The following is a 26,833-nucleotide window of genomic DNA, read 5'->3' on the forward strand; positions in this document are numbered from 1 at the left end:
GGTTAAAGATTGTAGTTAGGTGAGTTGTGATGACTGGAGAGAGAGACTGGAGGAGATGTGAGGGAATGGGGTCGGTCGTGCATGTAGTCGGACGAGAAGAAGACAGGAGTCTGGAGACTTCTTCTGTGATGGGCTCAAATGTGGAAAGTGAGCCATGGGAATCACAGCACTTGGTGGTTGGGTGCAGATTTCCTGACGGATATTATCTATTTTTTCTGTAAAGTGGGAGGCCAGGTCATCAGCACAAATGTCTGTGATAGGGGCTTGTGCTTTTGGCCTGAGGAGGGAGTGAAAGGTGTCAAAAAGTTTCTTGGGGTTGTTGGCTAGTGAGGAGATCAGGGTGGTGAAGTAGTTCTGTTTGGCGAGGTGAAGGGCAGCGTTATAGGTTCTTAACATAAATTTGAAGTGGATGAAGTCTTCTGGTGTGCACGTTTTTCTCCATAGGCGTTCAGCACTCCTAGAGCATCGCTGGAGAAGTTGAGTTTGTGATGTGAGCCAGGGTTGTTTTACTCTGTGTTTGGAGGTTCTGAGGGTGAGGGGAGCTACTTGGTCAAGGGTGCTTCTAAGAGTCTAAGAGTGTCGTTGTAGTGATGAACAGCCAGATCAGTACAGGAAAAAGAGGAGATTGGGGACAGTGATGAGTGTAGTCTCTTATAGACGCTACTACGCAGGCGCCGCCATCGCCGATGACAATTTGCTGGATGTAATTTTTTTTAAGCCTCACAATATCCACAATATTATAGGCATTATCACCAATAATATCAATGCTATTATATGCGTTATGTAATAATGGGGGGCAGGTCAGTGAGGGATCAGCGACCTGTCATAAGCCAATACAGAGGAATATGTAATCAGACCACATAAGTCTCATTGACAGTTACAGGAATCGTTTGATTGCAGTGATTGCCTCAAAAGGTTGTGCAACAAAATATTAACCCTTTCACGCCAGAGCCTGTTTTTGCCTTTGTGACCAATTTTTTCAGCTCTGACCAGTGTCACTCTATGAGGTCATAACTCTAAAATGCTTCAACGAATCCTGGTGATTGTGAGAATGTTTAATTGTGACATATTGTACTTTATGATAGTGGTAACATTTATGTAATATGACTTGCGTTTATTTGTTAAAAAAAGGAAATTTCACAAATGTTGAAAATTTTGCAATGTTCACTTTTTTTAATGCTCTTAAATCAGAGAGTCATATCGCACAAAATAGTTAATAAATTAACATTTACCACATGCCTACCATCAGCACAATTTTGGAAACAATTTTTTTTTTTGTTAGGAAGTTATAAGAGTCAAAAGTTGACGAGCGATTTCTCATTTTTACAACAAAATTTACAAAACCATTTTTTTAGGGACCACCTCACATTTGAAGTGAGTTTGGGGGGTCAATATGACAGAAAATACCAAAAAGTGTCACCATTCTAAAAACTGCACCCCTCAAGGTGCTCAAAACCACATTCAAGAAGGTTATTAACCCTTCAGGTGCTTCACAGGAATGAATGGAATGTGGAAGGAAAAAATAAACATTTCTATAACAAGAAATTTCCTTTAGACCTAATTTTTTTTACTTTCGCAAGGGTAACAGGAGAAAATGGATTATACGGCAGGGTTGAGAAGGGAAGGAGCGCCATTTAACTTTTTGAATGTAAAATATGCTGGAATAATTAGTGGTTGCCATGTCGTGTTTGGAGAGCCCCTGATGTGCCTAAACAGTGGAAACCCACAACAAGTGACCCCATTTTGGAAACTAGACCCCCCCCCCAAGGAAATGTGTGATGGGCGTTTTGAGCTTCCAAGTGCTTCTTAGAAGTTAATTACGTAGAGCCGTGAAAATAAAAAGTCTTTTTTTTTCCACAAAAAAATGATCTTTTCGCCCTCCGTTTTTTTTTTTCCAAAGGGTAACAGGAGAAATTGGACCCCAAAAGTTGTGTAATTTGTCATTGGTGTGCGCCAATTCAAGAGCACTAGGGACAGCGCTAGTACTGGGCATTCCCTTAGTTGGAGACATTTCTCCAGAAGCGCTATTTGTCCTTCTTGTTGTACTGGTCCTTGTGTGTGAGGATGGATCAGAATCACTGCTCATTTCTGAGCTGCTACTAAAGCCCTCAAAATCCACATCGCCATCTGACACTGCACTTTCTTCACTGTCAGAACATAAAAGTGCATAAGCCTCCTCTGCACTATAATACTGACGGACCATTTTAACCATTTAACCCTAACAGTAACCCTAACTTTAGTCTAACTTTAGCCTAACAGTAACCCAAACAATAACCCTTACTTTAGCCTAACAGTAACCCTAACTTTTGCATTAACTGCAACCTGCCTTATCTGTTTTTCTGTTGACAGATGAAGTGAATGCCATTACTCCAGATATATCATCATCCATTCACAGCAAAGATCTGTCATCTGATCCTATGAAACAGGTCCCATCTTCTGATTCATTACTGACTACTAAGGAAAATCAAAGTCACAAAAGCAAAAGAGGCATTAAAAAACAAACTGCTCCTAAAGCAAAGAAGCCATTCTCATGTTCACAATGTGGGAAATGTTTTAACCACAAAGGGACTTTTATTAGACACCATAGAACTCACACAGGGGAGAAGCCTTTTTCCTGTTCAGAATGTGGGAAATGTTTTAACCAGAAAGGGAATCTTGATGAACACCAAAGAACTCACAAAGGAGAGAAGCCTTTTTCATGTTCAGAATGTGGGAAATGTTTTACTCAGAATTCAAGTCTTGTTAAACATCAGAGAATTCACACAGCAGAGAAGCCATATTCATGTTCAGAATGTGGGAAATGTTTTACTCAGAATTCAAGTCTTGTTACGCATGAGAGAATTCACACAGGGGAGAAGCCTTTTTCCTGTACAGAATGTGGGAAATGTTTTAACCAGAAAGGGAATCTTGATGCACACCAAAAAACCCACACAGCAGAGAAGCCATAATCATGTTCAGAATGTGGGAAATGTTTTACTCAGAATTCAAGTCTTGTTACGCATGAGAGAATTCACACAGGGGAGAAGCCTTTTTCCTGTTCAGAATGTGGGAAATGTTTTAACAATAAATCAGATTGTGTTAAGCACCAAAAAACCCACACAGCAGAGAAGCCATATTCATGTTCAGAATGTGGGAAATGTTTTATCCGAAAATCACAATTGGTTAATCACCATGGAACTCACACAGGGGAGAAGCCTTTTTCCTGTTAATGTGGGAAATATTTTAACCAGAAAGCGCTTCTTGATCGCCATCAGAGCAGTCACACAGAGGAGAAGCCTTTTTCAATTTCTTAATGTGGGAAATGTTTTACTTGGAAATCACCTGTTAATAAACATCAGAGATGTCACATAGGGGAGAAGACTTTATTATGTTCATATTGTTGGAATAGTTTTAGCCAAAATTGAATCTTCTTAAATGGGTTGTCTCTTGTCATTCCTCATGTTTGCTGACAAAAGGATAAAACTAAGTTTTATTAATTCCAAATATAAAACTATACCCATAATTCATCCCCTGAAGGTTAGTCAATAGGTGACTAATAGAAAAAACATGTACCCCACAGTTCAGTACAGTACATAGGGTGAGGTGATGTATACACACTCACTCTCCAAGCCTCTCATTTCTATGGGTTTCATTGTCCTCACCAAAGACGACTCATCAGGAGACTATTTAATATTGACCTATATTCAAACGAGACTAGACAAAAAAAAAAAACTAAAATCATGTATCATGTTATCCAAAACAGTCAGAAAACTAGCCCCATATTGGCAGATCCCAGACCTCAGACTATATACTGTGTAAGTTTATAAGTCACTCCAGTGTCAGGAATAGATAGTATGTGACAATACAGTATAATTCTTGTGTTTTTCTCCTATAGGGACTGCCCTAGTTTGGTAATGTAACTGCTGTTAATTAGTAGTGCAGACAAATTGTCCCAGACTAAACTCAGTCTTCAGATAGCCCAATATGTACCACTCAGGGAAAACGTACCTGCTCCAAAGATCATTAGCAGCTTCTAACTAATGGCCATGCTGCGGTCTGTCAGGGAATGAGTGCAATATCGTTATAAAGACTAGGGATATGTGCAATCATAATGTCTGGGAGATCTTTGCCATTATTTAGTATGAATATGGAAATTATCTCTGAAAGGTAAGTGTTCCCTGAGCGGTATATACGGTATTTTCACATACTATCTATTCCTGACACTGGAGTGACTTATAAACTTACACAGTATATAGTTTGAGTTCTGGGATCTGCCAATATGGGGCTAGTTTTCTGACTGTTTCGGATAACATGATACATGATTTTAGGGTTTTCTTCATCTAGTCCCGCTTGAATATAGTTCAATATCAAATAGTCTCCTGATGAATGAATGAATGAAAGAATCCAATGAATATTCATTTCTCTTAAGTAGCGGCACACATGACCGCCAGCAGCAGCAGGAAGCCGGTGGCTGACACTGCGCACTACTGAAGAGTAATGAATACTCACCGCTATCTCTGATGAACAGTCCCGGTGAGCACTCCGGCAGCTGTGCAAATAACGCTATAACAACGCATTCCCATGCAATCCTATGGGAATCCGCAATTGCTGTGCCCATGCCGTGGATTTTTCCGCTGTAGAATCGCATCGCAGTAAAATCCGCACCATGTCCATTAATTTTGCGGAATCTCGGCGATTCCGCTGCTATAGGATTGCATTGAAACGCTCACTTTACACATGTGGCTATGCCCACAAAGTGAGTGCTTCATGTGCGGATGGTACCCAGGGTCTGGAGGAGACTTTCCTCCATGCCCTGTGTACCATATTTCTGTACAAAATAGAATTAAAATTAAAAAAATGGATATATCTACCCTCTGTCGGCCCCCAGCGATGCTGCCAGCAACTTCCGTTCCCAGGGATGCATTGCGCGAATGACCTTTGTGACGTCACGGTTGTCATCAGAGGTCATTCGCGCAATGCATCTCTGTGAACGGAAGTTGCTGGCAGCGTCGCTAAGGACCTGGAGGACTTTGGGGGATGACAGGGTAAGTATACACATATTTTTTTATTTTTAACATTCTATCTTTTACTACTGATGCTGCATAGGCAGCATCAATAGTAAAAAGTTGGTCGCACTATGCTTGACAAGTGGGACCAACCTGTATCACTTTTTCAAGCGATGCTTCAAATCGGTTGGAAAGGGCTAGCATTATGGAAGCTAAAAACGCTTGCAAAATGCTTGTGTTTTGCCAGAAAACGCTTGCAAATTCCGCATGCATTTTACCCACGGAAGGGAGTTGTGGAAATGCTGCAGACAATTTTGCAGCATTTCTGCAGCGTGGGCACATAGCCTGAAACAATTGCTGGCATCGGAGCAGGATGCTGTGAGGGAGCCCTGGGTAGGTAAGTGTAATTTTTTTTTTAATATTTTCTGATGGGGCCATGCATAACAGGACCGGGATGGGGCCTTGCATACTAGGATGAGATGGGGGCCCTGCATACCAGGATAAGGATGGGGCACTGTATACCAGGATAGGGATGTGACCACGCATACTAGCATAGGGATGAGGGTGATCATTTCTGCCAGGATAGGGATGAGTGATCCATGCATACTAAGTAAGGATGAGATGGCCATGTGTATCAGGATGGGGGTGAGGGGACCATACATACCAGGATAGGGGATATTAAGTACAGAATTGACCACACTTTTTGCGTTAATTTTTTTCCTAATTTCCTGCTCTAAAACCTAGGTGCATCTTTTAGTCCAAAAAATACGGTATATATATATTTTTTTTTCAAAGGACTCATTCTTCATGTTTGGCCTCATTAAAATAAAAACACTCATACTCCGCTGGCGTGTCGGCTCCACTTCAGCGGTGTCGAGACTCACTGTCCCGGGGCTTATGTGAGGTTGTCACATCACACGAGCCCTGCACCCAATCAGCAGCAGCTTTCACTGTTCCTTCACACGTATTGAACATCAACAGGAGGCCAGGGCTGCGGCTGCTCTCTGACGGCCTCATGATGCTTGATTTGTCTGAAGGTGGGGACAGTGACGTCAGCGCTGATTGGGCACAGGGCTCACATGATGTAAAAATCTCAAAAGAGCCCCAAGAACACAAGTGCCGACACCACTGAGACGGTGCCAGCATGGGAGGTTTGTGTAAGTGTTTTTATTGTAACAGGACCAAACATGAGGAATGAGAAGGGGTTGTCCAACTAGTTGTCAACCTCTTTATCAAAAATCCCACACAGGGAAAAGTCATTATTATACCTAGAGCGTGAGAAATGAATTACAGGAAAATCATTTTTTGTTGACCTTCAAAAATAACTCCGACGAGGAGAACCTATATATATTATTCACAAATTGTACAAGAACATGATGCACGCGGCGTGCGTTCAAGGATGGAATATTGTATGGAAGTTTTATAGGATAAATTCAAGGATGAATATTATATGGGAGTTTATTCGGACTCCCATGACAGCACCACGAGAGAGGGGATCCGCCCTTCGGGAACAGGAAACCTACAGATACAAAAGGGCGGCACCTCTCCCACGCATCAGTTGGTTTCCTGTTCCTGAGGGGACGGGATCCTACAGACCGGATCCCAGGCCGGCCGGCCGGTACAGGTAGCGAGGGGGTCTCCTACCTCGGCCTGGTGCGGAGCTCCTGGAGGACGCCACTGTGGCCCAGGATGGGTGGCACGGCGGTGGTGGATACAGCAGGGAGCGGCATCCAGAGGAGGTCCGTCTCCATATGTGCACCGCCGCCGTTAAGTATGCCCCCCGGGGGCTCCCAGCTCCGGTGGTGCGATCGCGGTGGATTGAGGGGGGCCGGCGCAGCTGCAGGGCGCTGGGGCCGGGAAGTGCTCCATGGTGGAGCGCCCGGGCGTCCCGCGTGACTTCAGGTCACGTCGGAATCGTGGTGACGTCAGGGGGCGGAGCCTCGGGGCGCTTCCGGGTCGGCGGCGCCACTGCGCAGGCGCGGGGACCCAAGATGGCGGCGCCCATCGGGAGGACGCCGGTATGCGCCGGTTCCCCTGCCCAAAGCGGCGCCAGCTGGGGAGGGGGGCCCTATTAGGGGGGAGGGCACGGCAAGAGGAAATCTGTCCGGAGGAGGGGTATATAGGCAGGACCCTAGATGGGTGCCTTGCCTTGGCCACATTATTGCAAGCCAGTAATGGAGAGCAATCAGGAGCAGCAGCAAAAGCAGCAGCAACGGCGGCAACAGCGACAATCTTCACTGCTGCCCCTGGATGACCTTAGGCAGGTCAAACAGAAGAAGAAAGAGGCCCGTGACAGTAAGGAGCATCCGGGACGAAGTGACCAGTCCAGTCATAAAAGCTCCTCTAGGCGGTCAGGAGCAGCGACTGAGAAAAATCCCCCTCATTCTCCGGTACTTGATTGTGGCACTGGTAAGTGATCTTCGTGAATGTTCACTCAGTGACGGGGCCTCCTTCTGTGTTTTATTCTAGGGGAAGAAAGCTACGAGTAAAACCAGACACAGGGAATGCGCACTCTGTGCATGCCCGTTACCAGATTCATGCCCCAAAAAGTTATGTCCCCCCTGTATCCAGCAGACAGTGGCGTAGGAGTCGCCCGCAGTAGCGGCGTGTTTAAGGGATATAGTAAGGGCAAAGATGAAGGAAACCCTAAAATCCCTGTCCCAACCAGAGAGTGTAAGGGGTGAGGACCTGGTGGAGTCGGATTCCTCGACAGAGTGGAGGAGAAGTAAGGGCTCCCATATTTCATTTCCCTCGTCCTCAGAAGAAGAGGACTCTGGTCTGTTTTGCCTGCCGCTCGACCGAGTAGACAAATTGGTAAAAGCGGTCAGAGGAACAATGGAGGTGGAGGAGCCGAAGCCTCAATTCAATTATCCATGCAGGATGTGATGTTTGGGGGGGCTGGAGCAGAGGAAGCGTAGGGTCTTCCCACTAAACGAAAAGATCCAGGATCTCATCCGCAGAGAGTGGAAAAAGCCAGATAAAAGAGGGTCGCTACCACCAGCCCTCAAGCTTAGATATCCCTTTGACGATTCAGCAATGAATACTTGGGACAAGGCCCCCAAATTAGATGCAGCTATTGTGAAAGCATCGAAAAGATCCTCGCTACCCTTTGATGACATGGGGTCCCTTAAAGATCCTCTAGACAGGAAGGCAGATACCTTCCTTAAAAATACCTGGGAAATGGCAGCCGGTTCCTTAAGACCAGCAGTAGCATCGACTTGCACGGCCAGGTCCATGGTGGTCTGGTTGGACCAGATAGAGTCGCAGTTAAAACAAGGAACATCTAGACAGGAAATCCTTGAGGCCCTACCAATAATCCAGGATGGCACAGCCTTCCTAGCAGATGCCTCGGCTGATGCAGTCAGAATGGCCGCCAGGGCAGCAGGACTCTCTAATGCGGCTCGGAGAGCCCTGTGGCTGAAGTACTGGCCGGGAGATATTCAGTCCAGGGCGAAACTCTGTACTATCCCGTGTGAGGGGGAATATTTATTCAGAGCAGTCCTGGACGAACTACTGGAGAAGGCCGGGGATGATAAAAAGAAATTCCCAAATCTTTTGTCCCCATCTTACCGACGTCCGTTTAATAGAAGGAGATTCGGTCAAGGGAGAAGGTGTAACCCTTCACCTAATAGAGACCGTCCCAGATGGGAGGATAGAAGAAGAAGAGGTACGGGCTTCATGTTCAGACGCTCGACGAGAGAGCGAAAAAGACAGAACCAATGACTAGCAATTCCCGTGGGGGGTAGACTGTCATCCTTCCTCCCAGCATGGCTACAGGTCACTAATAGTGACTGGGTGCGGAATGTGATATCCGCCGGACTCAGGTTGGAGTTCACTCAAGTCCCACGGGATACCTTTAAACCAACACCCTTAACGTTCTGATAGAGGTTCCAGAGTCTGAGAGAGGAAGAGGATTCTACTCTCCCTTATTTCCTAATCCAAGAGCCGGATAAAACATTCAGAACGATTATTTGCGTTTCCTTAAAGAATTTTTGGTTAAACGCACCTTTAAAATGGAATCCATTAGTTCTACAATAAGGATGCTGTTTGAAGGGTGGTTTATGGCGGTAGTGGACTTAAAAGACGCATACTATCATGTGCCCATCCACGCAGATTTCCAGCAGTTCCTGAGAGTGGCGGTATCAATAGACGGTATAATCCGTCATTATCAATATAGAGCCCTTCCCTTTGGTCTCTCAGCAGCGCCCCGGGTATTTACAAAAATAGTGGCCGAAGTTATGGCTCATTTACGGGAAGTTGACATCTTAATTATTCCATACTTGGATGATTTTTTGATTGTGGGAAATTCAGTGGACTATTGTCTATCTCAGATAAAAAAAGCTAAGTCCAGATTAGAGAACCTCGGATGGATAATAAATTACGAGAAGTCCCGATTTCAGCCCTTAAAGGTCCAGAAGTTTCTAGGCTTGCTGTTAAATTCAGAAACTCAGCAGTGTCTGTTACCCGTAGATAAATTACAGCAGCAGGTTCTTCGGGCAATCGATAGACCCTCCATGACCCCCAGGCAGGCCATGTTCCTGTTAGGCTCCCTAACCTCATGTATCCCAGCGGTCAAGTGGGCACAATTCCACACTAGGGCCCTTCAGAATGACGTGCTGGTTAATAGCAGAACCTTAGAGGGCTTCTTGCAGGGTCAGGTACTGCTAAGCCCCTCAACTATTACATCTCTTAGGTGTTGGCTCGATGTCGGAAATTTAGCCTCGGGGGTGCCCTGGGTGATACAGATAACCCGTGTAATAACCACAGACGCTAGTCCTTGGGGTTGGGGGGCCCATATGGGGGACATAGTGGTACAGGGACAGTGGGACTCCGATGCTGAGATCTAATCTAACCAGAGGGAGCTGCTGGCGATTGAATTGGCCATTAAAAAACTCATTATGTATCTACAGGGCCATCATGTGAGGGTACTCTCGGACAACCAGGTAGCGGTAGCCTATGTCAACCACCAAGGTGGAACCCGCTCCAACGCCCTGATGCGGATAACGGAACGTCTCCTTCAGATAGCAGAGAAAAATTTTCTATCTTTAACCGCGCTCCACATCAGCGGAAAAGACAGCATGAAGGCAGACTTTCTAAGCTGCAGGGCCCTAAGGCAGGGAGAATGGGCCTTAAACTCAGACATCTACAACCAGATTGTCCGCAAATGGGGTCAACCGGAGGTGGACCTCTTTGCCACCAAGGAAAACAGGAAGGAAAAACTTTGTTCCCTAAATCCCAGGGAAAATCCACTGGCCGTGGACGCCCTCCTAATAAAATGGGACTTCTCGCTGGCTTATGCGTTTCCGCCTTTGAATCTTCTACCTCTGGTAGTGAGGAAGATCAGGGAAGACAGGGCAAGAGTCATATTGATTGCCCCCTTCTGGCCCAGAAGGACCTGGTTTGCATGGTTGAGGACCATGTCAGTAAGCGATCCTTGAGTACTGCCGAACCTTCCAGATCTCCTCTACCAGGGGCCAGTCAACCACCCACAATTAGCGGGACTCCATTTGACGGCATGGTGTTTGAGAGGACACTATTGAGGGATAGAGGGTTCTCAAAAAATGTAATCGATACACTCCTAAAAAGTAGGAAACAAACCACCACAGGTATATATGCTAGAACCTGAAGGCGATTCCTGTTCACCTGTGAGTTTAATATCAGGGATGGAATACCCGTAAAACAGATTCTAGAATTCCTCCAGAGGGGTCTCGAGTTGGGCCTTTTCACTAGTACATTGAAAGTACAAGTTTCAGCTTTAGGGGCCCTATTTGCATGCGACATTGCCGGTAACCATTGGGTAGCGAGATTCATTAAGGCAGTTACCAGATCGAGACCCATACTCAAAGATAGGTGTATGCCTTGGGACTTAAATTTAGTCTTGACAGCCATGACAGAAACCGTTTGAACCTCTGGATTCTGCTTCACTAAAAATGATATCACTTAAGACAGCCTTTTTGGTAGCAATAACATCTGCACGTAGAATAATCGACATACAGGCACTTTCCAGATTGCCCCCTTACACAGAATTCTTACAGGATAGAGTAATCCTAAGGCCAGACCCGGCATACCTTCCCAAGGTAGCATCTCATTTTCATAGGACACAAGAGATAGTTCTGCCTTCCTTCCTCCCTAATCCAACCAATCCTAAAGAACAAAAACTTCAGGCTCTAGATGTTAAGAGATGCCTACTTAAATATTTAGCAGCCACAGATCCTTGGAGGAAGGAGGACGCATTATTTTTATCCTTCCAAGGTCCCAGGAAAGGGTATAGAGTGTCAAAGCGCACGTTAGCAAGGTGGATTAGGGAGGCTATCTCTCTTGTCTACACAGCAGGTGGCGGTCCGGCTCCACAGAACCTGAGGGCGCATTCCACTCGTGCCATGGCATCATCCTGGGCAGAGAGATCGGGAGTATCAATTGACCAGATATGTAAGGCGGCCACCTGGTCATCTCCTTCCACCTTTTTTAACCACTATCGGTTAGACATGGGTGCCTCCTCAGATCTCACCTTCGGGCTAAGGGTGCTGCAGGCTGTAGTCCCTCCCTAAATTAGTTTACATCTCTGTAATTCTCTTGTGGTGCTGTCATGGGAGTCCGAATAAAGTATTAAGTTACGTAACGGTATTTTTCGGAAGCCCATGACAGCACCCTTAGTTCCCTCCCTTGTTCACGTATAAGGGTGCACCCCTTTAGAAGATGGTTTTCGCGAGTTCACCTTATGTGGGGGATGGTTTAAAGAATTGTAAATAGGATAGATAGGTTGTATATATTGTGTATATGCGGTGTACTAACCATGGTAGCCTCTCAAGCTCTGTAATCCAACTGATGCGTGGGAGAGGTGCCGCCCTTTTGTATCTGTAGGTTTCCTGTTCCCGAAGGGCGGATCCCCTCTCTCGTGGTGCTGTCATGGACTTCCGAAAAATACCGTTACCGGTACGTAACTTAATACTTTTATAGCATAAATGAAATACCAACAGAAAATAAGCGACCCAAAACAAATATTTTTCAGTAAAAATAACTCCTCTTTATTAGGTAAAGTATAAAAGAATTGCGCCATTTTCCGATACTTGTCGCGTCTTCATTTTTCATGATTTTGGGTTGGGTGAGGGCTTATTTTTTGTGTGCCGAGCTGACGCTTTTAATGAATACCATTTTGGTGCAAATACGATCTTTTGATCGCCCGTTATTGCATTTTAATGCAATGTTGCGGCGATCAAAAAAACATAATTCTGGTGTTTTGGCTTTTTCTCATTATGCCGTTTAGCGATTGGTTTAATATGTGCATGTTTTATTTTCTTTGTATTGTTTTATTTTGAATGGGGTGGAGGGGTGATTTGAACTTTTATATATTTTTTTTTCTATATTTCAAAATACTTTTTTGCAACTTTTGGCATTGCGAAGACATACAGCATTGTATCTTAATTAACCAGATGACTATTTTTAGCAAAAGAAGAATAGTAGAATGTTATCTGTATGTTGGCTTTCAAATTTAAGTGTAGATTTCTGGTTGGTCAAGAAAACAGACTTTTGTTTGTGTAAGCCCGTAATATTGACTTTTATTGTGCGCTTATCCTTGATCACTAGTGATGATTGCTGATATGCTAATTTATACATTGTGTTATGGAGCCAGTTTGTTGACTTCTAAAGCAGAGAGGGAAAAACTATGCAAATAGTTTAAATAATCAAGTAATGCTACTTGATCTCATCTCCATTCTTACCCTTCATGTAAATACTGAATGAGGGACACTTGTTAAGTCTAAAAATAGGTTACATGCCTCTGTATAAAGAGACTGAGAGAGAGAAACAGCCAGAGATTCTGCCAAGACATCCATACATCTTAAAAGGACCAGAGACAGGACAGCAGCCATTTTACAGCATGACTCCATTACGAGGGACACGGATGTATCATTCTATAGGAAACAACCTAGGGGTTTTCAGCCTGAGTTGGAAGAATACAGATCTCCATTGACCATCACTGAACCTTGGATACATTTGGAGAAGCCAGATTGTGATCCTCAAATCAATTGGCCTTGTATGGACTGTCATCTTCCTACGCTTGTCATTACCTCCTCTTTGTGTGCGTGCCACAGGTAAGGTAGTGACCCTGGAAGATCTGTAGTCACAGCTGCTACCACCCTGGCGAGTCAGTGGAAGGGTGAGACTCAGTAATGTGCATCATCTTGGGTACTGTGCTGGGACTGTTCTATGTGTTATCTGCCTGTTTTGTGGTACAATAAAGCATTGCCACTCTGTTTTACCCTCACCCTGTGTTGCCTGAATAACATTTTGCCCATGTTATAGGGAGAGCGGGAGTTCGGCAGGACGATCCATGGTCCATGCGTTTTCGGCTAGTGGGGGCGCTCATAGCAATTCGGCAGTGACAACCATAGACTTCTGCTGGAGGCCAACGCATCGGTGACCCACAATCATGACGGGGTCACTGAAGGGCGGGATTTCCGGCACGCTTGCTGACGTGCCAGAAAAGATGTGGGCTCAGCGCTGGAGCCCACATCAAATGGAGGGAGTTTGACAATGGTGTACATTTACGCCTGATGTCAGAGAGGGGTTAAAGGGGATTGTTTGGTAAACATGTATACTTACAAGTAATTACAAAAATAACAGCTTCTAATGTTAAATAGTATATAGTTAGGACAAGAAAATATTATTTGTGTAAACCATGTGTAGATATAAAAATACAGGCAAATGGAGCTCCATCTAGTGACAGTGCAAAAGTGCCATCATAGAGTAAAATGTATCCTAAGAGAGTGTCACTGTCAAGGTGGAAATGAGATTAATGAGAAGGTGACGATCTGATCGCAAGCCTTGTGATTTATGCTGGCTTTTAACCTCACTTGTATGGACTAAGTGAATAAAGAATTATATTTCACTATATTGTGGAGCTGGACATTTATCTTCATTACTTTATATGGAGGTTGTGCGTGGCATATACAGGGGTGAGCTGGTATATGGAGGTTGTGCGTGGCATATACAGGTGTGAGCTGGCATATGGAGGTTGTGCGTGGCATATACAGCAGTGAGCTGGCATATGGAGGTTGTGTATGTGAAGCAATGGCTGGGGAGACTACGGTACACAAGATGATGTGCAAACAACACGGTTAATTTATGGACAGGCAAGGAATGAAGTGATAGAGACGTGTAAGCAGAGGTATGCAATGACACAAGACAATTTACAAGAGTGATAATTTTTTGCTGGGCCATCAAATAGCATGGTGCTCCAACTATTACAGAACAATATATTTTCCAACAGGCAAAACACAGTAAACGCAGTATGATGCTACTTTAACTATAGCCTCACTGGCCTCTGCTACGCAGGCCACAGCTGCCATGCTCTGTCTATTGCAGCCTATCCTAAGCCCTAACATACACACAAGGGGTTACACACAAGGGGTTAAAACTCGCAGTAACGTTGAAGCCTCAGTCTAGTCTCGGGGTCCCCCAGCAATACTGTAAGATGGTGCGCACGTCTTTCTGGAAACTCTGAAACGTGGTCTTCTACTTGCTTGAGGGTCCTGGAGATGCTCCTTGAAAATGACATTCCTTTCTTGTATTTCTTCGTGGCTCCTCACAGGACAGCCACCTTTGTTATCCCCAGAAGAGTCTGCACAATCTCATAAGTTTAGTCAGACCGTCTGCGCGTCTTTTCACAGATCCAGGCACGCCAGCTTCCTGCAGCAGCTTCAGCTCAGCACACATGTACAGGAAAAGAGCCCTCCCCTCTCCAGTGCTGGCAGAACAGCAGACACAGTCTTTTGCATGGGAGACAGAATGTACCTGTTATGAATGGGTCACCGAGGAGGAAAACAAGACCAAGCTAAGTCACAGAAAACCAGAGAGGTTGGTAACTACACGGATTGCAGAACCCTGAGCCTAACCACACAACTAACAGCAGCCATGGAGCATACCTACGATGATTCTAGACGCCTCGTCACAGCCGGAGGACTAAATAAGCCAAAAACAAGAAAAGGGGAAATCTAAACTGCCCCAGAGCAGGCCCCAAAGGAATAGACAGCCCCCACACATGTATTGACGGTGAGACAAGATGAAAGCACAAACAGGTAGGAAAATAGGCTGAGCAAATGATGGGGCCCACACTAACTAGAAAGGAAAGGAAAGATACATTCATGCCAAAAAAAACCTGCAAAAATGTCGAATACTTCTGATAGCAAAAAATACCCTGAAGTCACTAGACTTCTCCCACTATATCAGCACTCTGGCATATTCTGAGAACAGAGCAAAAAGAGGCCAATCTAATAAGGGACAAAAAGCAAACTGGCACATACAGTGACAAAAGAATGGAACTTCAGCACAGCCCCAGCCGGGGCTGGCTGACCACACAAAAAACTGAATAGACCAAACCAAAACAAATGTGAACATTAGCAGAGAACACTTAGCTTGAGAAGGCAGGAACTGAACTGGAAACCAAGACCTCAGGAGGCAGGAAAAAAATCACCAGCATGGGAATAGGGAGTCGGCTGTCTTAAATCCAGTCTGAGACTCCAGATGTCCAATCCTCATCCTCATTATCAGGTGGCAGGTCTCTTAATTAGATCAGCTTCATTACCTCCTGCCACCACCAGAGGGAGCCCGGAAAGAGAACTCACAACTCCTCTGTCAGCACAACCAGCTCCCTCACCAGAAACCAGAGGCAGACCAGAAAATGAGTTTGCAACTGTACCCCCCCTTGAGGAGGGCTCACCGAACCCTCATCGATGCCACCAGGCCGTTCAGGATGGGCCCCGGTGAAAAGCACGAACCAATCTATTGGCATCAATGTCAGAGGCAGAGACCCAAGAATTATCCTCCTGGCCATAACCCTTCCATTTGACCAAATACTGGAGTCTCCGTCTAACCAAACGAGAATTCAATATTTTCTCTACCTCATATTCCACATTGCCTTTAACCAATACAGGGTCAGGAGGCGCCGCCACAGGAACTACTGGCTCAACAAACCTCTTCAACAGAGACTTATGAAACACGTTATGGATTTTAAACGCAACTGGAAGAAACAGGATTAAGAATCTCCAAGATCTTATAAGGTTCAATAAATCTTGGCTTGAACTTTGGAGACGCAACCTTCATAGAGATATTCTTTGATGATAACCACACCATATCACCAACCTTAAACTGGGGACCAATGGTCCTATGCCGGTTGGAAAACCACTGGGCCTTTTCCTGAGAGAGTGACAACTTATCCACCACTTGGTCCCAAATCTGCTGCATTCTCTCTACCACAGTGTCCACACCTGGGCAGGTTGAAGATTCCACTTGCCCTGAAGAAAATCGAGGGTGAAACCCAAAGTTACAGAAAAAGCGCGACATCAAAGTGGCAGAACTAGCTCTATTGTTTAGCGCAAATTCGGCCAAGGGCAAAAATGAGACCCAGTCATCCTGATCAGCAGATATAAATCATCTCAAATAGGACTCCAAAGTCTGGTTTGTTCTCTCAGTCTGTCCATTGGTCTGAGGATGAAACGCAGAGGAGAAAGATAACGGAATTCCCAGATTGGAACAAAAGGCTTTCCAGAATCTGGAAACAAACTGGACTCCTGTCCGACACAATGTTCTCAGGAATCCCATGCAACCGAACCACCTGTTGTAAAAACAAGGGCACCAACTCTGAGGAAGATGGCAACTTTGGGGGTGGTACAAGATGGACCATCTTTAAAAATATCACAAATCACCCAGATAACAGTCATTCTGTGACAGACAGGAAGTTCAGAAATAAAATCCATTGAGATATGGGTCCATGGCCTCTTGGGCACCGGCAGGGGCATCAACAACCCCCTAGAACGAGAACACGGTTTAGACCGAGAACAAATCCCACAGGACTGCACAAAATTCCTGACATCACGAGATAAGGCAGGCCACCAAAAAGACCGACTCACCAAATGTCTGGTACCAAAAATACCTGGATGACCAGCCAATGTGGAGCAATGAACTTCAGACATCACTCTCTTCCTCCACTGGTCAGGAACATACAATTTTCCCATAGGACAACGCTCAGGTTAATCCTCCTGAAATTCCTCCAGGGCGCATCTCAAATTGGGCAAAATGGTAGAAAGAACTACCCCCTCACCTAGTATGGTAGTAGGCTCGGTCACAATAAGAGAATCAGCAAAGAAACTCCTAGAAAGGGCGTCTGCCTTAATATTCTTAGTGCCCGGAAGAAAAGAGACCACAAAATTAAAACGCGCAAAAAACAAGGCCCACCTAGCCTGTCTAGGATTCAAGCGTTTGGCCGACACCAGATAAATCAAATTCTTGTGGTCAGTGAGGACCACAACTTAATGTCTAGCTCCCTCCAACCAATGTCTCCGCTCTTCAAATGCCCATTTCATGGCCAACAATTCCCGATTCCCCACATCATAGTTACGTTCAGATGGGGAGAACTTTCGAGAAAAGAAGGCACATGGATTCATTTTAGAAGTCACAGGATCTTTTGGGGACAAAACAGCTCCTGCACCAATCTCAGAAGCATCTACCTCCACCTGAAATGAAAGTGAGACATCAGGTTGCCGTAAAACCGGAGCCGAAGTGAATCTCCGCTTAAGCTCCTGAAATGCCGAGACAGCCTCTGGAGACCAATTCAGCACATCAGCGCCCTTCTTGGTCAAATCAGTCAGTGGTTTCACAATACCAGAAAAATTAGCTATAAATTTACGATAAAAATTAGCAAAACCCAAAAACTTCTGGAGAGCCTTCAAAGAAGTGGGCTGAACCCAATCATAAATGGCCTGTACCTTGGCCGGGTCCATTTCAATAGTCGACTGAGACAAAATAAATCCCAATAATGAAATCCTCTGTACACCAGAGGCATTTCGATCCCTTAACAAGCAGGGAATTCTCCCTCATAATCCGGAACACAGTCCAGATATGTTCCACATGAGAATCCCAATCACTGGAAAAGATCAAAATATCCAGATAGATAATCAAAAACTTATCCACAAAGTCACGGAAAATATCATTCATAAAGGATTGGAAGACAGAAGGGGCACTAGTGAGCCCAAAAGGCATCACCAGGTACTCAAAATGTCCCTCCGGAGTATTAAACGCCGTCCATTCATCACCGTGCTTGATGCGAGTAAGATTATACGCCCCCCTGAGGTCAAGCTTAGTAAACCAGCAGGCACTTTTAACTCTGGAGAATAAATCAGAAATCAAGGGTAACGGATACTGATATTTAACCATCATCTTGTTAAGGGAACGATAGTCAATACAAGGTCTTAATGAACCATCTTTCTTAGGCTGGTTTCACATTCACGTTAAAACAACGCTGCGCACTGCGTCTGTAAGCCCCGCCCCGATCCGGCTCCCTGCCCGCCCCATCCGGGATCACCGCCTACTATCGCATTTGCACGCATGCGATCGGCGCACCCTATCTTTAGCATAGGGTGCGCAGATCATGCGCTGCCAGTGTGAAAGTAGCGTGCTGCACACTTTTGACGGTGCGCCGTGCGCGCCGAAATGCAGCATGTTGCATTTTGGCGCGCACAGCGCACCGTCAAAAATGCGCAGCACGCTACTTTCACACTGGCAGCGCATGATCTGCGCACCCTATGCTAAAGATAGGGTGCGCCGATCGCATGCGTGCAAATGCGATAGTAGGCGGTGATCCTGGATGGGGCGGGCAGGGAGACGGGGCGGGGCTTACCGACGCAGTGCGCAGCTTTGTTTTAACGCAAATGTGAAACCAGCCTCAGCCACAAAAAATACCCAGCAACTAAGGGTGAAGAGGATGGTCTAATATGACCCTTCTCCAACGACTCCTTAATATAGGATTGCATAGCATCATGTTCGGGTACTGATAAGTTGAAAAGCTGACCCTTGGGAAATTTACACCCAGGCATCAACTCAATTGCACAGGCATAACTCCTATGAGGAGGCAAAGACGCAGACTTACTCTCACTAAATACATCAGAAAAATCAGCCAAATAATCAGGAATATCATGAGACTGAGGAGAGGTGGAGAAAACAGGAATGTCCCTAAGGACACAGTGACAACCCCAACTCACCACAGACACAGATTTCCAATCCAAAACTGGATTATGAGTTTGCCAAAAGGGAAACCCAGAACAATAGTATCATGCAAATTGTGCAGCACCAAAAATTTACAATTTTCTTGGTGGTCTGGGGCAACTCGCATTATCACCTGGGTCCAGAACTGGGGTTTATTCTCCGCCAGAGGAGTAGCATCAATACCCCTCAAAGGAATAGGCGTCCACAGAGGTATCATGGGAAAACCACAACGTTTAGCAAAGTCCAAAACCATCAGATTCAAAGCAGCTCCTGAATCTACAAAAGCCTTAGCGGAAAATGTGGATAAGGAGCAGATCAGAGTAATTGCCAAAAGAAACTTAGGTTGTACACCGCCCACCAGAAATGTGTGTGCAAAACGTTTCTCTCGTTTAGGGCAGACAGAAATAGTACGAGAGGCGTCTCCACAGAAAAAACACAGCTTATTATGCCTTCTAAACTCCTGACGTTGCGCCCTAGACAAAACCCTATCACATCGCATAGGTTCAGACGCTTGTTCAAAAGGTGGCAGCGCCTCCCGTGTAGTTTTACATTCACATAAACGCCGATCAACTGGAATGGCTAATGACATAGACTCATCAAGACCAGAGGGAACAGGAAATCCCACCATAACATGTTTTACGGTCTCTGATAAACCCTTCCGAAAGAGAGCTGCCAATGCACCATCATTGCATGTAGTAAGGATCGCCCACTTTCGGAATTTTTGACCATATAACTCTGCAGTAGAGTTGAGTGAAACGGGTCGAAAAAATTCAAAAGTCGCCGACTTTCGCCAAAGTCGGGTTTCATGAAACGAAACCCGACCTCAGCGTGAGGTCGGCCACGAGGTCGGCGACTTTAGCGCCAAAGTCACGTTTCAAAACATGCTTCAGCGCCCTTTTTCAGCCAATGAGGAAGAGCGGACACTGTGGGCAACGTGATGACATAGGCAGTGGTCCCCACCATCTTTGAGAAGGGCATGCAAGTGATTGGCTTGCTTTGGGGGGCATCACAGGGGGTATAAAAGGGCGTGCACGCCGACCGCCATCTTACTTCTGCTGATCTCAGTATAGGGAGAGATGCTGCTGCTGCAGATTCTGTAGGGAGAGCGTTAGGCAGGGAAGAAGAAAAAAAAATCAGCTGCTGCTGCTAGCGATTTTGCCTGTACAACACACCAGTCACTGTGCAGTGCAAGGGGAGGCTATATTTTGGTGCATCATCTCTGTTGGTTATTAGGCTGCCTTTTAAGGCTACCTGGTAGCTGCATTGCTATGTGCCCACTGCTGAGCAAACTGCTTTTTTCAAAGCAATCCAGATTTTGTTTTGTCCTTGTGAGTTACTGAGCGTTCATTTTTCACACACTGTACAGCGGTGTACGCTCCTCTCAGTACCGTGTAACGGCTGTTATCACGGCCACAGTGAAGCTATCTGTGTGTGACTCTGTAAGGATAAGTCGAGGAGTTGTTCCATTCTTACAGACCTCCACATTATAGTTTTGTCTGTTTTTCAAACAGTGTAGTCTATTTGCTGTTTGATTACATTCAAAACTATAGAGCGACAGCGTGTGTCAGTCCGTATACTAAAAAAACACGGAGCTTGACAATTTAACATACACCGGACAGCGATGTACGTGCACGCTGCTCTCAGTACCGTGTAACGGCTGTTGTCATGGCCACAGTGAAGCTAAGGGTGTGACTCTGTAAGGATAAGTCGAGGAGTTGTTCCGTTCTTACAGACCTACACTCTAGGGAGATTCCAATCCTGCCCTGTTGTGAGTTCATTTTTCCCTTCAACACTGAGGCCCGATGAACTCCCTCTTCTGGTAAGGAAAGGTAGTGAGCCTGATTATCAGGCATCTGAGCCTAATGATGATGACTGGCTGAGTGGAGTTACTGACTGGATATAAGGCTGTCGACGCCCTCCTGCCCTGCGGGTGATTTCTCTGTGGGATCCTTGGAGACCAGTCTGAACTCCTGCTCTTCTAAAGCTAAGTTTTCTGCTCTACTTTTTGCATTTGTGCTTTGACTTCGTTTTTGCTTTGTTTTTCTGGATTTCTGCCATTCCCTGCTGGGGTGAGCTGAATTCCTTTAGCTCTGTCCTCTGAAAATACCTGAGTGCTGATTTAGTTTTTGAAGCCTAGCTGCTTCAGGGCCTTTTTCCATATCAGCTGGTTGGCTTATGTCTTTTACAGGGTTTTGGCAGATTGCAGATAGCAACCTTCCTTTCCTGTCCTGTTTAGATTAGTTTGGGCCCCATCTTTTGCTCAGCCTATCTTTCTATCTGTGTGAGTGTTTTTTCATCTTGCTTCACCGTCATTATATGTTGGGGGCTGCCTTTTGCTTTGGGGTCTGCTCTGGGGCAGTTTAGATTTCCTTTTCTGTCTTTAGGCTATTTAGCTCTCCGGCTGTGATCGAGGGGTCTAGGGCATCGTAGGAACCCCCCACGGCTACTGCTAGTTGTGTTGATAGGTTCAGGGGTCTGCAATCTGATAGTTGCCAACTTCTCTGGTTTTCTGGACGTAGCTCCTATTTTTGTGTCTGCCTCCTACGGTGACTCTATCCTAACACTGCCCTGTCCTATATAACATTTTTCACACCTGCCAAATTCATCCTGTCATACAGCGGTGTGATATACACTGGGCCTGACACAATACGTCAGTGTCCAGAAGTGTGTAAGGACATTCCATTTCTCCCGTCCTATATAACCTTTTTCACACCTGCCAAATTCATCCTGTCATACAGCGGTGTGATATACACTGGGCCTGACATAATACATCAGTGTCCAGAAATGTGTAAGGACATTCCATTTCTCCCGTCCTATATAACCTTTTTCACACCTGCCAAATTCATCCTGTCATACAGCGGTGTGATATACACTGGCCTGACACAATACATCAGTGTCCAGAAGTGTGTAAGGACAATCCATTTCTGCCGTCCTATGTCACATTTTCACACCAGCCTAATTCAGTCTGTCATACAGCGGTGTGATATACATTGGGCCTCACACAATACATCAGTGTCCAGAAGTGTGTAAGGACAATCCATTTCTCCCGTCATATATCACATTTTTCACACCAGCCAAATTCAGCCTGTCATACAGCGGTGTGATATACATTGGGCCTCACACAATACATCAGTGTCCAGAAGTATGTAAGGACATTCCATTTCTCCCGTCATATATCACATTTTACACACCAGCCTAATTCAGTCTGTCATACAGCGATGTGATATACATTGGGCCTCACACAATACATCAGTGTCCAGAAGTGGTAGGAGAATTAAATTCTCCCCTGTCCTATATACACCTTGTACCTTGTTTTACAGTTCCATATCGTTGGTGGAATTGTGGGTACATTTTTCAAAAAAATGAGGAAGTGTGGTGTAAGAGGCCGTGTTAGTGGGCTGGGGTTGCCAGCTGTTAATGATGGTGTTGGTGTTGGATCTGCTGGTAGTGGCAAAAGCAAAATAACACCTAATGCAGGAGCTGTTAAGCCTGCGTCATCATCTGGCTCCACAAGGCCTCGAAGGCTCCCTTTTCTGGGAGTAGGTAAACCGCTTTTAAAGCCAGAGCTTCAGGAACAAGTTTTGGCCTACATTCCTGACTCGGCCTCCAGCTCTATCGCCTCCTCTTCTGAACTTGTAAAAAATAAAAGCACTGAGTCGTCTTTGGAGGCTCATGGTCATGAACCACACCTTTCTTTGTGTCCTTCACCCCAACCAAAATTGAAGGATGCGGCAGGCCACACAACAGATTACTCCATGGAGCTGTTTTCACATACCATGCCTGGGTTATCAAGTGAAATGGTGAATTACCCAGGCCAAGATGAATCTGACATGGAGTGCACTGATGCACAGCCACTGATAGATGATTCTGCTGGTACAGTCACTCAGAGCACGACATTGTCCTCGCAGTGTACTGAGCCAGATTCTGACCCTGATGAAACTCAGGTGCCCCTTCCCGCATACTATACCACCATACACGGTGACACAGAGGAAGGGCCACGTGCACATGATATGGAAGAGGAGGTGATGGATGACCCAGTTGTTGACCCAGATTGGCATCCATTGGGGGAAGAGGGTGCCACTGCCAATAGCTCAGAAGAGGAGGAGCATCCGCAGCAGGCATCGACATCTCAACAGCTGTTATCTGGCAGGCACGGAGCAGTCCAAAAACGGGTTACAAAAAGCCAAAAAGTTGCTGGACTGCTTGGCCAGACGGTCAAAATAGCACAGCGTGCAAGGACGCAAAATGTCTTCCATAGTAGGAAGAGTGCAGTGTGGCACTTTTTTGAACAAAATCCTAATGATCAGGCCAAGGTTATCTGTAAGAAGTGCGCAAAGACCTTTAGCCGATGGAAAAATCTGAAAAATTTGAATACCAGTTGCATGCTTAGACATTTAACCACCATGCACTAGCAAGCGTGGATGGAACACCAAACCTCAAGTACCACATGTGCAAATGCTCCCAAAGAAGGTAGTCAGCAACGCTACATTGTTTCCCCCACTGTAAGCCCACCGGTTAGCACAGCAGCAAATGTTGAGGTGTCGTTGCAAGGCCAAAGCTGTCAGGGAATCACAATGTTATATCAACGAAAGACTGAATCTAGGCCATCAGAAAGAACACCAACTCGATCACCATCATCAACCCTCTCTCAGTCCGCCCTGTCCACCGCTAGTTCCACTATAGGCATCTCTCAAGTGCAGCTCACCCTGCCAGAGACTATGAGTAGGACAAGAAAGTACTCATCCTCTCATCCGCGTACACTGGGTTTAAACGCCCACATTGCCAAACTAATCTCGTTGGAATGATGCCCTATCGGTTGGTGGAAAGCGCAGCTTTCCGCGAACTCATGGCCTACGCAGTACCACGCTATGAACTACCCAGTCGCCACTTCTTTTATCGCAAAGCCATCCCAGCCCTCCACCTTCATGTGAAGGACCGCACTCAAGCAATCAGTGAGTGGAAAGGTGCACCTCACAACTGATGCATGGTCCAGTCGGCATGGCCAGGGCCGTTACGTGTCCATCACTGCGCACTGGGTTAATGTGGTGGATGCAGGGTCCACAGGGGACAGCGGTGGTGGGACTGTGCTGCCTAGCCCACGGTATAGGAAACAGTTGGCTGTAGGCATTCGACCCTCCTCCTACTCCTCTAGAAGCAAAAGCTCGTCCCCAGAGCGCAGTCGCAGCAGCACTCCATCCGCAGCTGCCTGTGTTGCACACGAGGTGTCCCCCTATCGATCAGCTAGTGGAAAGCGTCAGCAGGCTGTGTTGAAGATGATGTGTTTGGGCGACAGACACACCGCGGAGGTACTGGCCGACTACTTTCAGCAACAAACTGAGTCATGGCTGGACAGTCTACATCTTGAGGCAGGCAAGGTAGTCAGCGATAACGGCCGTAATTTTGTGGCTGCCATAGCCCTTTCAAAACTCAGACACAGACACATACCTTGCTTGGCTCACACCTTGAACCTGCTGGTGCAGTGCTTCCTCAATAATTATCCAGAGTTAACAGGCCTGCTCCAGAAGGTTCGAAAACTGTGCTCGCACATCCGCCGGTCGCCCGTACACTCCAGTCGTATGCAGAAGCTGCAGCGATTGCTACACCTTCCCAAGCACCGGCTAATTATCGACGTTGCAACAAGGTGGAACTCCACCCTGCACATGGTTGAGCGGCTGTGTGAACAGAGGCAGGCCATAATGCATTTGTGGGAGGATACCCGGACAGGCACTTTGAGGGCAGACATGGAGTTGACAGGTGTGCAGTGGTCAAAGCTGAAAGACCTCTGTAAAGTCCTTCAGTGTTTTGAGGAATGCACACGGCTGGTAAGCGCAGACGACGCCATCATAAGCATGAGCATCCCACTTATGTGTCTGCTCATGCAAACTTTGACGCACATTAAGGAGCAGGCATCTGCAGCCGAGGTTGCCGAAGAGGAGGAGGAAATCCTTGATGACAGTCAGCCATTGTCTGCTCCGGGACCTGTCCTGGACGAGGTGGAGGAAGAAGAGGAGGAGGAGGGTGATGATGGGGATGATTATTTAGGGGAGGTCTGGTACAGGGTTTGTGCGTGACTGGAGGGATGTGGATTTGCCAGAAAGTGCTCCTCCACCAAGCAGTCGCACTGCATCATTGACACCGGGAACATTGGCCCACATGTCAGATTATGCCTTGCAGATCCTAAAAAGGGACCCCCGCATTGCCAAAATGATGAACGATGACGACTACTGGTTGGCCAGCATCCTGGATCCATGCTATAAAGGCAAATTCCAAAACATCATGCCACAGGAGAACCTTAATCTAATATTGGCTAACAAACAAGCTACTCTGGTAAACCGGTTGGTTGAGGCATTCCCAGCACACAGCAGCGGTGATGGTTCTCACACGAGTCGTAGGGGCCAGGGGCAGCTTGGAAGAGGTGTTCGTGGTGCACACATCAGAAGTGGCATTGGAGACAGGGGTTTCATGACCATGTTGTGGACTGATTTTTCAAGTCCTGCTCACATGACTGGTAATACTGCATCGATGGAAAGTGACAGGAGACAGCACTTGTCAACTATGGTTACAAACTACTTTTCTTCCCATATCGATGTTCTCCCGCACAGGTCATTCCCCTTTGACTATTGGGCTGCTAAACTAGACACCTGGCCTGAATTGGCACAATATGCGCTACAGGAGCTTGCTTGCCCAGCTGCAAGTGTGCTATCGGAAAGAGTCTTCAGTGCTGCTGGATCAATCCTGACAGAAAAATGTACCCGTCTGTCGACCCAAAATGTGGATGATCTAACCTTCATTAAAATGAACCATGCATGGGTTTCCAAGAATTTTGTCCCGCCTTCCCCTGATGACACATAGGTTGAAAGAAAAATGGCTTGCTTTGGTCCTCCTCTTCCTGGGACTTGAGCAGTTTCGCCTTTTGCATCAGCTGAATGTCCAACATCAACATATGCCACTTTCTAAAACTCCCTAACTGTGCTGCCTCCCCCCCTATGGCCGGGGTCACCACCTAGCGCACGAAACCGTGCAAGTGCCGTTGCCCTGGACAGGTGGGTAGGCCGACTCTTGGGCGCGGGCACTAGCACAGGGTCCCTCATAGTGCAATCAAGTGTCTCTGACGGTGGTGGTGCACACCCGCCATCAGACACACCACCGTACTATGAGGGGTCCCAGTGCCAGTACCGACGCCCACGAGTGGGCCCCCCTTGCTTGGGCAGGGCCCCAGCATTTGCAATCTTTACCTCTCCCTGCTCCTCCGCTGTGTAGTCTGGGCCGTCAAATCCATACTGGGCCTGACACCGTCTGAGCCTGCCTCCTGATCTATAGACATATATTTTGAATGTGTATACTATGCTATCCATAAATTTTATCCGGTGATATGGTACCCTTTCTCACCTTTGTGCAATCACGTGTAATCCATACTGGGCCTGAAACCGTCTGAGCCTGCCTCCTGATCTATAGACATATTTTGAATGTGTACACTATGCTATCCATACATTTTATCCGGTGATACAGTACCCTTTCTCACCTTTGTGCAATCACGTGTAATCCATACTGGGCCTGAGAACGGCTGGCGAGCTGTTAAGCAAGCTACAGCACCTGTGGTTTGCACACGTAAGTTTTTCATTTTTTCAGGAATGATGGTTAGGCCTAATTCCGGAACTGTGGTTGACCTGCACTTACTGGGAAATCATTGTTCGCGGGTAATAATTGTAATCCCAGATCCCCATCACTAACGGTGTTCAGCGGGTTAGCTGCACCTGTAAGCGACAAATGCTGGCCCTTTCAGTGTAGCGCACATGCAGCCACGGACATGT

The 26,833-nt window shown here is 46.3% G+C and overlaps 2 protein-coding genes across 2 annotated transcripts in view; both read left to right on the forward strand.

The window, feature by feature from the left end:
• The window catches only part of LOC141063301 (gastrula zinc finger protein XlCGF66.1-like), a 28,892-nt gene extending 25,585 nt beyond the window's left edge, over positions 1–3,307 (forward strand). The window contains exon 7 of the mRNA XM_073557358.1: positions 2,350–3,307. Within this exon, the coding sequence (XP_073413459.1) occupies positions 2,350–2,948 (599 nt within the window). The 3' untranslated portion in view covers positions 2,949–3,307. The remainder of the gene's footprint in view (positions 1–2,349) is intronic.
• Positions 1–26,833, forward strand: part of LOC141063248 (gastrula zinc finger protein XlCGF66.1-like) — an 815,244-nt gene that overhangs the window by 31,570 nt on the left and 756,841 nt on the right. The window lies entirely within an intron of this gene.

The sequence above is a fragment of the Dendrobates tinctorius genome, unplaced genomic scaffold (genome assembly GCF_039654945.1).
Source record: "Dendrobates tinctorius isolate UK_male_01 unplaced genomic scaffold, ASM3965494v1 ptg000249l, whole genome shotgun sequence".
Lineage (NCBI taxonomy): Eukaryota > Metazoa > Chordata > Amphibia > Anura > Dendrobatidae > Dendrobates > Dendrobates tinctorius.